The 13664-nt window shown below is 34.6% G+C and overlaps 1 protein-coding gene across 3 annotated transcripts; it reads right to left on the bottom strand.

Moving 5' to 3' along the window:
• Nucleotides 1–1256: 1256 nt before the first annotated feature.
• On the bottom strand, nucleotides 1257–12181 carry LOC115976756 (paired amphipathic helix protein Sin3-like 2). Of its 3 annotated transcripts, none has more exons than XM_031098232.1 (26): nucleotides 11919–12181; nucleotides 11702–11785; nucleotides 10917–11168; nucleotides 10639–10822; nucleotides 10459–10557; nucleotides 10188–10349; nucleotides 9804–10101; nucleotides 9232–9368; nucleotides 7962–8037; nucleotides 7845–7874; nucleotides 7452–7645; nucleotides 7210–7364; nucleotides 6742–6869; nucleotides 6345–6599; nucleotides 5572–6201; nucleotides 5352–5423; nucleotides 5128–5199; nucleotides 4881–4972; nucleotides 3661–4275; nucleotides 3473–3573; nucleotides 3255–3393; nucleotides 3027–3179; nucleotides 2768–2943; nucleotides 2115–2226; nucleotides 1736–1894; nucleotides 1257–1628 (listed from the first exon to the last, which is right to left on the bottom strand). In XM_031098232.1, exons 2-25 carry the CDS (start codon nucleotides 11776–11778, stop codon nucleotides 1766–1768), a joined length of 4338 nt encoding a protein of 1445 aa, XP_030954092.1. In that variant the 5' UTR covers nucleotides 11779–11785; nucleotides 11919–12181; the 3' UTR covers nucleotides 1257–1628; nucleotides 1736–1765. The 3 variants fall into 3 exon arrangements, with proteins under 3 accessions (XP_030954092.1, XP_030954093.1, XP_030954094.1); XM_031098233.1 differs by having other exon boundaries at nucleotides 11702–11790; XM_031098234.1 differs by lacking the exon at nucleotides 7845–7874.
• Between the last annotated feature and the right edge of the window lie 1483 nt (nucleotides 12182–13664).

A 13664-nucleotide genomic window follows, 5' to 3' on the forward strand; every position in this document is an offset into this window, starting at 1 on the left:
AGTTGGCTTCTTCTTCTTCCTTCTGATCTGGGTTTTTTTTTTTCTTCTTCTTTCACTGGGTTCGGTGATCTGATCGATTTTTTTTTTTTTTTCCACAGGGTTTGGTGATACTGAAAAAAAAAAAAAAAAAAAAAAAAAAAAAAAAAAAAAAAAAAAAACCTGCACTGTGTGATAGGTATGAGACCCACAAACAGTGTGAAAAATATTAAGTGATGACGAGTGAGTGATAGTGCCAAACGGACAGGGTATTTTGAGTGATTAGTGTCGGAAATTGAGTGATGAAAATTATTAAACCAAACATGACCTTAACTTCCAATATTTAGCTTATTGTGAGGTAGAGTTATTTTTCAAAAAGAAATTAGTGGAAAATAATTTCTAAAAATAAGCTATACTTAAGCCTCTGTTTGGATACAGATTATAAATGAAAACTATTTTACTATTCAGCTTATTTTACTACTATTCATGGGCCCCACTATACTATTTCAACTAAATTTTACTTTTATCTATAGTACTTTCAGTAATAAGTTTTTAGTTTTAGCAAAATAAGCGGTATCCAAACAGAAAGTGTCTGTTTGGCAAAAATTATTTTTGCCAACTTATTTTACTATTCAACTTATTTTTGCTACTATTCATAGGTCTCACTGCACTTTTTAGTACTATTCATGGGTCTCATTGTACTATTTCAGTTAATTTTTACCTTGCTAAAACAAACAGAATGTTCAAAATGACTATCTCACTCAACTAAGTTACACCAGAGTCCCAATTTTATTCTTAACTATTGAGGTTAAATATTATGATTATAATCACAACTTATTACTTCATCAAGTTGTTAATTATATAAAATTACAACTTTTTATTATTATCAAGAAATAATATAAAATTACTTCTTTTATCAAGGAAATTTTTTTAAAATAGTTATATAACTTCTCTTCTTAGTTAAGTTGTAGCCCAGGACTTCATTCTCTGTTTTGTACAGCGCAAAGTTTCCAGATGAAGATGCAAGAGATTCAAGAGGTTGAACAGGTATCAATTGCAACTTTTTATCCATGTTATCCACTAAGGTTAACTTTGTTTTGTTAGAACACAGACCTTTCACTACAACGCAAATCACTGGTCCTTGTTATGGCCCCTCTGGAGCTGAGACAAATGATAGTACTGAACTTTAACTTGAAACATGGGCTATAATTGTTATTTCCAGAGCAACTCTATCTGAGTAATAAACTTGTTCTCACACCATGTGGAGCTAATTGGGCGCCTAAGTGAAAAGATTTCTCCATTTCTGCTAACCTGGATCCATCATTAGGATTTAGGATCCATTGTCAAATGTGGATTCATAGAGAGAGAGAGAGAGAGGGGGGGGGGGGGGTTGGAATACAAAGAAATGCTCCTATCTACAAAAAGAGCAATAACAATAGAATAGATTTATTTGTACAATATATTATGCATCAACCCTATTTATTTACATATGGCTTAAATGCCATTCGTTTGACCTCACATAATACATTGCCGAGCCATTCTCGAGCTATCAACTTCAGGTGTCGTTTGGCAAATAGACGTACAACACGAGAGTACAAGAATGATGTCACCTCAAAAAAAAAAATTTATCTGGGTTTCATCATGCCAAAGGCCTACAAACATACAAAAGCAGGACGAATTTCCAGTTACTATGTGCTAGGCTATGGAAGAACTAAAAGTAAACTGTTCAAGATTTAAACAAATGCAATCACATGCGTACCTTGATTGTCCAAGTTGCATTACTATCAATTTAAGCCAATAAGAAACTGTGGAACCGTTGTACTCTTTCCACATCACGACACAAAATGCTGCTAGATGAATTTCTTCTATTCCTTCTAGGTCGGAAGAAGAAATCCTCTGTGTCAAGAACATAGGAGATCTGCCACAAGATACTTTGATGAAGACAAAAACCAGCAAAAACAAACTAAACATACATGCATAAAGTTTGTGGCACATAACCACCTGCATTTCACTTACGCCTAGTGATCATTTCAAAGCAAGCATAACAAAGCAATGCAAATTTAGAAAAAGAGCAAGAGCAAACATGTAGAATATATAAGAAACAGACTTTATCATCTATACAATTTCAATGTAGATACCTTCGATGAATTGCAAGCTATCTTACATTCCAAACCATTGACTGCATTGACACCTTCCATGGCTTCACATAAAGCAGAAGATTCATCTGGGCCTGCATATGCTCGCTTGTTCCTGCAATTATCAACAGTAAGCAACAAGTTACACCTACTTGATCAACCCAAGTTTTCAAAAATAACCATCTTGGAATTGAAGCATATGTAAGCTTCTTCCTGCAAATAAGCCTCACAAGTTCCACCCTATCATGGCCTCCAAAAAAAAAAAAGGCTACACCATATCTAATAAACAAGATTTCCAAAACCATCTTGAAATCAAGTTGAAGGAAAAGAATAAAAAAGAGATCCCATGTAATACAAGCATGAACAGGAATTATTCTCAACACACCCTGAACCTATTGTGTATACTCAGACCAAAGAGGATATCAAGTACCAATCATATGCCAAGTATTTTCCTTTTTGTCCCTTTTTTTTGGAGGGGGGATTAAAACCACTGGTTCAGAAGACTATTGACCAAAAAGAAGAAAAAAAAAAAGAAAAAGCATTATATTGGTGGATCCTAGACGATGTATAAATATGCCATACGCCAAGTAATCTCATTTGGAACATAGAAAACATACATTACTGAAGTGCGTAAATAGGAATTGCAAGATTAGTACCTTTGCAGTAGAATGCCACGTGGCTCCCCACGTAGCTCCTTTTTCCCAGGAAAGACGGACAAATAATCATTCTGCAGATAAGCTGCAAAATTAGGATCCATGGAAACTGCAAACACTTCAGGCTTTTGACTCACACTGTCCATCAGCTGAATGGACAATCGGGAGGTGGCAGGGGACTGCATAAGGGATAAAATAAATAAATCACATATGGGCAAAATATGATCTATCAAAGAAAGCAAATATAGGACAAAGGACTTACACATTCCAATCGATATATGTTTTCCTCATGAAGGATGACACGTGCATTTTCATAATATACAGAATCAATCAACTTCCCAGCTTTCCGGGATTTTTCATAGTCATATAATTGAAGAAGCTTATTGTCTATCTCATCAGCTGCAACAGTTTGAAGCTGCATGGAGAACCACAATTCAGAACTTTTGCTGAAAAGCAAGGAATGAGCAAGTGAATAGAGATGTGACGAAACCTGTTTGACTAATTTATAGATTAACTTGTCCAATGTGAATAAAACATATGACTGGTTTCCAATGATAGCTCGACATTCATCCTCAAACTTTGCATTATCTGCAGATCCGTCAAGCAAACTGTACAGTGCACTCATAAATCTGCAACATACATATACCAAAATTGTTATGCATAAGCATTTATGATTTGAATAAAACTAAAGATGCAGCATTAGAGTACCTAGCATAGAGATCTGGAGAACCAGTATCCTTCGAAGTTTTCCATTTCAATTCAGCACCCGTTGAATTCATTTTTGCTGATAAAATTCTTTCATATAAAATCTGACAAATTCAAAGGTAGGTTGTCTTAATTACACTGAAAATATAACCATACATAATTACCAACTTTGAGCGATAATGTTTTCTTACTCGTTGAAGCCTAAAAAGAACATAAAAATCATCATTTCCATAAAAAACTCGAGAATCTTTTCTTTCCTTTTCAAGAAATGCTGCCGGCACATGCTTTGCAAGAGGCTTCACAGACAAAAGGAACCGTTCTGACAATGGCAACAAGCCATCCCCTCCACCAACATGTCCATCAACCATGCCCTCAGCCTCACCTTCACTCTCAGCCTTACCATCAGCTTCATCATGCTCTGCATCTTCCTCTTCTTCATGCTCATCTCTGGAGCACTCATCACCACCAGACTCACTGCCTGAGACATCTTCACCAGCCTCAGAAACATTTTCACTATCTTCATCATCAGCATCCGCATCATTTTCTCCTCCAGCATCCTGACAATTCATCTGCTCTCCTTTCCCGGCTTGATATTGCCTGCTTTGCTTTGCCTTAGGCATAGACAGCTCACCAGAGCCTCCATAGACAACAAAGTTATCCTCCTCAAAATCACCATTAGGTGATAACTCACCCTCTTCTTTTTCAATTTTCGAGGGTCTTGCAAATGCTTCGTGACATCCATTAACATTACTACCTTCTGCAATCACGCCATTTGCCAATAAAACTGGTTTGGCAGCATCACCTCCCTGAAGCACCAAAGAGATGCATATTAATATATTATTATCAATAATATCCCCTTAAAACCCCAAGGGAGGAAAAAATATGAATCAATGTGTTATCTACTCTAGCTGTGATAAACAGAAATTCAAAATTGCCAAAGGAAAGCTCAAATGGGAGAGCTTCCTAAAGAATCACACATAAGTTTAAAGGATCCATGAAATCAACTGTGAAGTTACAAGAACTGCCCAGACCAAAAACAAAGGGGGTAAATTAACTTTTCCACCCTAAACTTTCACCCCATTTACAATGTCCTCCCAAACTATCAATTTGCTCAATTAACACAGTTTGAGAGAATTGTATCAATATACCCCCTACAATCAAAATTGAGAGTTGAATTAAGAGGGAAATTGAGGTTTTCCATTGCGCAACCAATGTAAACAATTTCATAATCACACCTAATTTTCACATCATTTAATTCCCAATTTAGAAGGCCCCGGCAAATGGGTACAATTCTTTCAAATTGGGGTGCCAACCAAGCAAATTGATATTCGGCTTCGTTCCCAATTACCATCATAAGACAATGAGGAGTCACATTTCACCTGATTATATTGCCAAAACTGTAAAATCATACCTCAGATGAAGGTATAGAACCAGCATTAGCCTTAGATACAAGGTCTTCTTGACTAGCAGTGTGACTAGGTCTGGGTGGAGCTGCAACCCAGCCTTGAAATTCATAAAAAAAAAAAATACATAAATAAAAACTCAGTATCAGCATAATAAAATCCATCAAAAGAGAAGATCGTAAAACTAGGCCAACTCAATCAAATAGCAAAGTCGAGAGAAGGATACAAATTGAAGAAGTAAGCCCTAATACAGACCTGAAGTCGCTTCCAAGCTGGTTTTGCCATGACTGATCTCTGGACTAAGTCTGGGTGGAGCTACAGCCCAGCCTTGAAATTCATCATAAAAAAAATAAAAACTCAGTATCAGCATGATTTAAAATCCACCAAAAGAGAAGATCATAAAGATAACTAGGCCAACTCAATCAAATAGCTAAGTTGAGAGAAGGATACAAATTGTGGAAGTAAGCCCTAATACAAACCTGATGTCGCTTCCAAGCTAGTTTTGCCATGGCTGATCTCTGGACTAGGTCTGGGTGGAGCTGCAACCCAGCCTTGAAATTCATCAAAAAAATAAAAACTCAGTAGCAGCATGATTAAATTCCACCAAAAGAGAAGATCATAAAGATAACTAGGCCAACTCAATCAAATAGCTAAGCTGGGAGAAGGATACAAATTGTGGAAGTAAGCCCTAATACAGACCTGAATTCGCTTCCAAGCTGGTTTTGCCATGACTGATCTCTGCCCCAGTAGCAAATGATGCATTGGAATGGGCAACTCGTTCACCAGAGGCAGCCTGTATGCTACAAATTGTATCATCTCTACATGCATGATCTCCGTTAAGAAATTTACTTTCTTTAGATACAGTGTCCCCATTTTCCATAGTCCTACAAGAATTTGCTAGTTCGGGTGAGGTATTCTCATCCTCATTACTAGCAGCTTTTGGTTGCTGAGAATTCATTACAATAGCACCACCACTAGGACTTCCATCACTTTCTCTTACGATTGATACGGAACAATTCATAGCACGACACTTAGATTTTCCAACATCTTCAGCACTTTCTGTATTATGAGACTGAGAAGGAACACCTAACATTGGCTCTAAGAAGGTCGTCCAAAGTCTCATAACTTTATTCACCTGTTCTTTGGTTGAGCAAACCTCTTCACATGAATATTGGACAAGTTTATACAAGTCTTCATGAATGCTGATATTGGAGTAATCAAATTCCAGATGTGGAATTACAGGTTGCCGATTCCCAGCAGCAATAGCCAGAAGAATATCATCCTCTTTTTGCTTTGTCTCTTTCAAATCCTTGATCTCAGCCACCAAAGCTGTGTATTAAAAAGGAGGAACCATTAGAATAGGAGTTGATAAACAATAGTAAGAATATGTAACAAAAATAAGTTTCACTATAATAATGTAACATTTGTAACATTTGCAATGGATGACATCTTAAAATTAAAAACCCACTTACATTTTGTGCTCAAGTTCTTTGAATCCTGTTGCTTGAAATAGAAGCTGCGGTGATCAAGTGACTTGTAGTGGTTTTTAGCATAGATTTCAGCCCAAACCTTGTTGAAATCAGAGCGGCACCTTGTCCACTCCTCTTGTTTCTGCTTTAGGCGAGTTAATATGACAGGTAGTGCAACAGTTGGATTTTTTCGTAAAATATCCAACACATCAAGTCCATGATCACCATATAAACGTTCAATACACCTTAAATTTAAAGCTGCAATGATAAGCAAGTTGGGGGGGGGGGGGGAATCCAATATAGTCAGAAAGAAACAAAACCATAAAACTCAAAAAATTGGAAGTAAAGATTAGTAAACCTCGAAATTTTATTGGTAAACACTAAGCTAGTAAATACTAACCAGTGAAGTTGTCTTCAATATGGAAAGGAGTCTCCAGATTGACATTATTTTCATTGATGCTGTTCAACAATTCCTCTGCACGCTTGGTAGCTGAGCTGACAGACTCTAACAGCATATCCAGCTCAAATCTAAATTTAATGCCAAATAGATAAATAAATCCCATCATTACATGCCAAAGTTGAAAAAAAAAAAAAAAAATTTATCAAGCTCCACTCTAGAGAAGGTCAAAAACAATCTCACAATTGCAAATAGCTGATAATACATTAAAAAGAAAATGGAATATTCAGTAAAGAACTACATCAGATCTCAAAACCTTATCTTTAAACATCTGCTCAACTAGATTAACATGTAAGTGCCCTAAAAGTCGAATGAAGATATAAAGAAACACAAAAAAAACCTCATTAAATTATATATTAACAAATAGCAAGAAAATTTACAACTGATGAAGACTCTTATCAAGTCTTTTACCTATCATCTTCACATCTGAATAGACTTTCTTCATACTGATTTCTACGCATATGTTTAAAAGAATAGTCCTCACTTCCAGAAGTCACTGATACCCAGTGATCATTCAATACTTGAGCACCAAGCTCTGACCTCTGGCTTGCTGAAGGTATTGGATACTGCAAGTGACAAACACCAAATAATAAAACATCATCAAAGAATTAATTGATAACATCTAGGCAAAAAAAAAAAAAAAAAATTCTCACATCGTCTGGCAGAAGCCTATAGCTGGGAGTACAACGTTCACAATTAGAGAGGTCAAGCTCTTGAATGGATTTAAACATATACTTTTCCCTGTATCTTTCCTTTTCTTTAGCTCCATCAGTTTCACGCTTCTGCTCTTTATCTTTGTCCTCTACCTTCAGCGATCTAGAAGAATGTCCATCACTACACACTGATTCTGCAATCAACAGTTTAATTACATAAGATTTAACAGAATACAAAAGAAAACTTAAAAACATCTGGAAAAATCATCCAGCAGGTTAAATTAAGTCCTGTAAAAGATAAATATAAATATATATTAAAAATGTGTCAAGAGATTGATGATATCTACAATTCTATGTGAAAGAAAAAATGAAACAATGTGTCATTTTACGTACTTTTACTAATAACGCCAGCAAGAAACCCATCTGTAACAGAAATACTCATCAGAAACAACCTAATGGATAAAGAACCAAGGAAAAAGAACTTAACAGATAGCAATAATCAACAATTACCTATATTCTCACAGCGCTCAACGAAATCATTAAACCCATGCATAAGATCCGGATATTTTCCAAGTATATCAGTCACCTGAAATGAGAATAATTTGAAACAACACGACTTTAAATGAGTGGCAATAGCATTTGTCATTAACTAGTAGCCGCAAAGGTCAATTTATCATATTACTAACTAGGAGGATTGTGGACAGCAGCTGTTTCAACAATCAAGCTTTAACACCAATACAGAACATTTACCAACAGTTTGGCCCAAAGAAAGCTAGTGTCTACATATATACACTGGAAAAACAAGTGATAACTTTAGTTCTGAAACACAACTAGAGAATTCCATATATATAAGATTGATCTTCTACTCTGTTTTTCAAGTACAATTAATTCCAGTATATACCAACTGTAGTTTCTTGAGGCCTTTGAGCAAAAGAAAATTTGAACTTTAATATAACCACTGACGCAAAATCTTTTTTATAACTCTGATGAACCACTATATTTTCATTAAAAGGTAGCGGTTTATAAACTGAGAAATACAAAGAGCAAAAGACGGAGAAATAAGTCTTAAATATGATGCGTTACGAGTTTGATATACCACACTATTAAATATTATGTGATTGTCTACAAAAGATGTACATGTTATTGAGAGGATAGAACATTCTCATAGGTTTAAGCATTTTTTATGCCCGCTATAGTGATAAAGACATTTAAAATATTTCAGCAAAATATATTCTCCCAGTAATTCAAGGATTAGATAGATGAATTCCATTGTTTTAATCAGAACTCCCTAGAAGTACAAGATATAACTGACTGCCTGCCCAGCAAAACATCCTATTTCTAAATAAAACTCCTAAGAATTTTTGCCAGAAACACTTACTACGTTATTAAAAAAAAAAAAAAATTCCCTCCACAAACAAAACAAAAAAAAAAAAAAAATTCAAGCAGTAAGAAACTCATATAAAATTAAGAAACTATGACATGTTGAGTGAGATTGTGCTTTAAATGTGTTGATTAAGCCACTAAGACACTTCCAAGCAATTTTACAGAATCGATAAACATCCCTTTTATATAAGTAGAACTGACAAACATCCTTATGCTTCATCACTTAAAAAATTTTCAATTTTATAGAACTAAAATCAAACACTAAATTGTAACATATAATATAATTAAACAAACAGGCAATGCAAGTATAGAGTTTGCAGATGATCAATATGTGCATAAAGATGGGCTCTACATGACCTCAAGTATGGAATAATTGCAAAAATGGTATAAGACATACCAGAGTTTGTAAATCATTTCGTCCAATAATTCCACTGCTGTAAATATCAAGGCACTTCAAGAATGTCTGGTAGTCATCAGAGCTGCCCAACTTCTCCTTAACTTTTTCAAAGAAAACGAATCCTTCGTTGCACATGCCTGGCATAAAAAGAAAGAAACCAGAAAATCATTAAACTGACATACATACATTATATATGCACACAACTAAAAACCAATTTTGAAGGAACAACTGGTCTGCTTCTGCAAAATGATAATCTTTTTTTAGCAGAAGGCATGGCAGGGGATGTTTCTTACTACAAATTTTTTTTTTTAATAAGTGTCTAAAAGATAATTAACATTGACAAACAAACCCTATGTTACCAACGACAATCAAGTAAAACAATATATATCACAAGCATATCACATCATTTTTTTTGGGGGGGGTTAAAACAATATCATGTGATATGTAACAAAATGATAAGTTCCTCTTCAAGTAAAAAGCCAGAAAAAGAAACCATACAATCCAAATATAAAGCATATATAGATGGGCATTTTTATTTGTGATGGCTCAATCAAACAGCACTGTTGACTCACTCTTTAAGGTATCTTTGTCATCGTATGAAGCCAAATTTGCATTCACTCCAAAACCTTCAACTTTCCTTGCAGATTTTCTTTTGTCAGGTAAACGCTGCAAGTTGAAGTCCCTATTGTTGTCGTGATCAGGTTCTCTATCATCCTGATCACGGCTTCTCCTATCCCTGCTGTCCTTTTCAACACGTTTCCTCTGCTCCTTGTGCATTTTCACCATTCCTTTGTCATCGTCCAGCTCAGGGTGATCAAGATTAAGATCACGATCAGCACTTGTGACAATCCTATCCCGCCGGATACGATTCTGAAAGAAACAGATTTATTTGCTCACCATTAAGAATTGATTGAAAAGAATACAAAGATGAAATGTACAAGGCATTAAAAATTAACCTTTTCCACATGCCGTAATGCTGGTGTGGCAGAGCTCCGCTCATTGATACGCTGAAACGAGTTCCGCGGAAAAGCATGCTGTGCTGAAACAGATGCTGCTTCTGGAAGAAATTTTGTGAACTCATCAAGCAAATCTGAATGATCTTCAAAAAGAAGGGAAACCTGAAATTGAAAAACATAAACCACTAAGAATACTGAAAATTACATTAACAAGAAAACTTTCCAATTAAACAAGAGCAGAGAAACAAACAGAGCCACAACATATATTTACCTCACTGTAGACCTCATTTATGTCCCTGTGCTCCTTCCGGTACATATTCAAAATGTCTAAGAATGATTTATAAACACGTTCATCATTTTGAAAGCGTTTCTGTAGGAACAAAGGTCATCATTAAACCACAGGGACCAACATTTGCAACTGAAATTCAACATGACAAAAAAATATTTTCACCTTTATTTTGTTCACAAAGCTTATAGCTTCTTGAAATTCAATCGCCTTCTTTTGTGGAGCAGCCTCATCATCATCAAGGGTTATTTCATACCCCTTTGGCAAGAAGGTGTTAAACCCAAAAATCAAGTTATTATGCCCTTTAAATAATTCCTTCACTCTAGCAATGACACCAACGGTGTCAGTTCTGCAAGAACAAACAATGTAAAAATCTGTTAACATTTAGATGCAATGTTGCATTAATCAATCCAAGACAAAAACCTCTTAGATGCAATGTGTACCTTTGAGCCTTAAAATCTTTCATGACCTCAAGGAACATGTCATATTTTTCTTTTTGGTCTTGAAACATCTCCTTCACATCCTTGAGATAGGATAAGGCATCATTTGTTGTTAGTTTTTGCGAGGGAACACCAAGACCACTACCTCCTCCTCCTCCTCCTCCTCCACCTCCAACTCCTCCTCCACCACCACCACCACCACCACCACCTCCTCCTCCTCCTCCTCCACCTGGTGGAACTTGGGATTGCCCAAAGCTTCACACCCACAAATATATATTCAAAAAATATTAGTATAACCACGATTCATTAACATCTATATTAGTATAACCACAAAACATATTCAAACTATCTAAAAAGTTTATAACTTTCTGCTGATACTCAACCAATTCCAACATCAAAAATAATAATTCTTAACAATTAATCCCCAACAGAACAAATTCCAAGCTTTTGTTTCTCTCAATGAACTTCAAAGATTCTCTCACAGAACTTCCCCAAAAATAACATCCAATTACAAGAAACAAGCAGAACCCATTACAATACCAACCCATAAGAGCATGATTCAAAATCCAAACCACAGTACAGAAAGAAAACCCATATATCTCTTCCCTCAGAGAAACCCCAGATAGATAATTTCAGCAAAATCCCATCATTCAAACTAACAACACAACCACCAAAATACAAACACATACCTACCCTCACACACACGAAACATTTTTTTAGCAAACCAAACAGAACTTAAAACGAATCAAACGAATTCTACCCAAAAGCGTATAGAGAAAGAAACTCACGAGTCTCCACGCGAAGAACCAAACGGCCGCTTGAATTGCGAAGAGCTACCATACACGTCATCTCGTAACCTCTTCATCTTCGAACTAATCTACCACGAAAAAACACAAAGAACCCAGAAAAAAAATTACAAAGAAACTAAACCAAACACACAAAGCAATTTTGAAAGCAAAAGCAAAAAACCAAAAAAAAAAAAAAAAATTAATAATAAAAACTCACAGCTCTGAGGCTCAGAGATTAGAGTAAACAGATCTCTACAAGAGCTTGATCGCCTCCAAAGAAAGAAGATGAGAAAATAGTTTTTTTCCTTTTCACGTTGGCGAATTGTACAGGAAAGATTTATATATTTATATATGCGTGAGTTTGTGTATATGTTTTTCAGAGAGAGAGAGAGAGAGAGAGAGAGAGAAGTATAAAGGGAAGGTGAGGAAATTTATGTGTTAGAAAGAAAAAAGTTTATGGTTTTGGTTATTGGGTTCGTGAGACAATTTGAGTCAAGATGGAATCGGACCCATGGTTTTTGTACATACTGCCTGAAGTGGGTTTTAGTTCAAAGAGATTCGGATCCATGTTTTTTTTTTTTTTTTTTACATGGTTAAATTGTTGTGTTATGTACTGAATAATTTATTTTTGTACTGATGTTTTATACATTTTTAATTGTGTTGTAAAAGTCAGAATTAGAATTGGGTGTATGAAATAATGTCTCGTACTCTCGTTACTCAAAAGTATGGTATGTCGTTAGGTTAAAAAATAATTGGTATACGTGTCAAAATTAGAATTAGTGTTCATTTAAGGTGTAACATGTCAAAAGTATAGAACATGGGCGACTCAAGACATAAGGCCTCTGATGAAAAGAAAACTAATAATTGAGTTAGACATATTATCAATTGAAAATGAGATATACAAGAATCATTAAATACCTCATTGAGATGGAAACTTACTAATAATTTGAAAGTTTTGCATTCTTGTTGTATTAATTAATAATATACTAGTTTTTTTATACATGTTAAAATAATAATTAGGGTTCATGTGATTTTCTTCCATTTATCTTTTAATGTCAATTAATTTCAATTACTAAAGACACTAAGAAAATGCATCTTGGAATTTTTTTTTACTATTTGTATGAACCTAATATAATGTTATAAAAAAATGAATTTTGGAAAGAAAAAGTTTACATTAAATATGATGCCATATTTTGCATATCAAATTTTATGGTAACATTGGATGTGATTTCTTGTCTAGTTGTCTTCATTGAATAGCTATATATCATTTTGGTATGAAAATGTGTCAATAGAAGCATTTTTTTTTGTATAAATAATATGATTTCATAGTTAGTTTACACATACATGTGAGTTCCAACGGTATGGATGGTAATACCGTTAGAGTGGGAATCACCAACACAATATTAGAGAAAAAAAAAAATCTAACATAACCAATTTAACGTAAATTTTATTTCTTACTACAAATTGGTGAAGCAACATCATTCATCAAGTGGGGATTATTGCGTGAGTGAGAATGTACCATATTATGGTGGGATCACCCATCACTACTATACACTAACAATACAAAGCTTTGAAAATGCCTGGAAAATTGGAAAAAAAAAGTATGGGATAAGGATAAGGTAGTGATATTTGTTTATATATATTTAGATGACACTATTAAAACACTTTCATCCTATCCCAAAAAGTTGTAATTATTTTTCAAAGCTAAAAAAACTTGTTCAATTTTGGACTCCATAGTCCATAGTATTATTTCTTAAAAAAAATATATATATATATATATATATATATATTCCATAGTATTACTTGTGGAGTGAAAGTCCTTAAATCTTTTAACATAAATAGTATTCTCTTTATAAAATTTTATTCTCGACTGTATCTACTCAAGGTCGTTGAAGTTTAGGAAGTTAAATGGGCTATGGGAGCAAACTATTGATGACAAATATTACAATTGAACATAGAAAGA

The sequence above is a fragment of the Quercus lobata genome, chromosome 2 (assembly GCF_001633185.2).
Source record: "Quercus lobata isolate SW786 chromosome 2, ValleyOak3.0 Primary Assembly, whole genome shotgun sequence".
NCBI lineage: Eukaryota > Viridiplantae > Streptophyta > Magnoliopsida > Fagales > Fagaceae > Quercus > Quercus lobata.

What these genes read in the sequence shown, in the direction of transcription:
- LOC115976756 (XM_031098232.1), bottom strand. Translation starts at nt 11,778, where the DNA reads ATGAAGAGGTTACGAGATGACGTGTATGGTAGCTCTTCGCAATTCAAG. An exon ending in GTTCTATACCTTCATCTGAG is followed by an intron (nt 4,276 to 4,880) that starts GTATGATTTTAC and finishes TTGGTGCTTCAG; the next exon opens with GGAGGTGATGCTGCCAAACC. An exon ending in ACATATATCGATTGGAATGT is followed by an intron (nt 2,944 to 3,026) that starts GTAAGTCCTTTG and finishes TCCCTTATGCAG; the next exon opens with TCCCCTGCCACCTCCCGATT.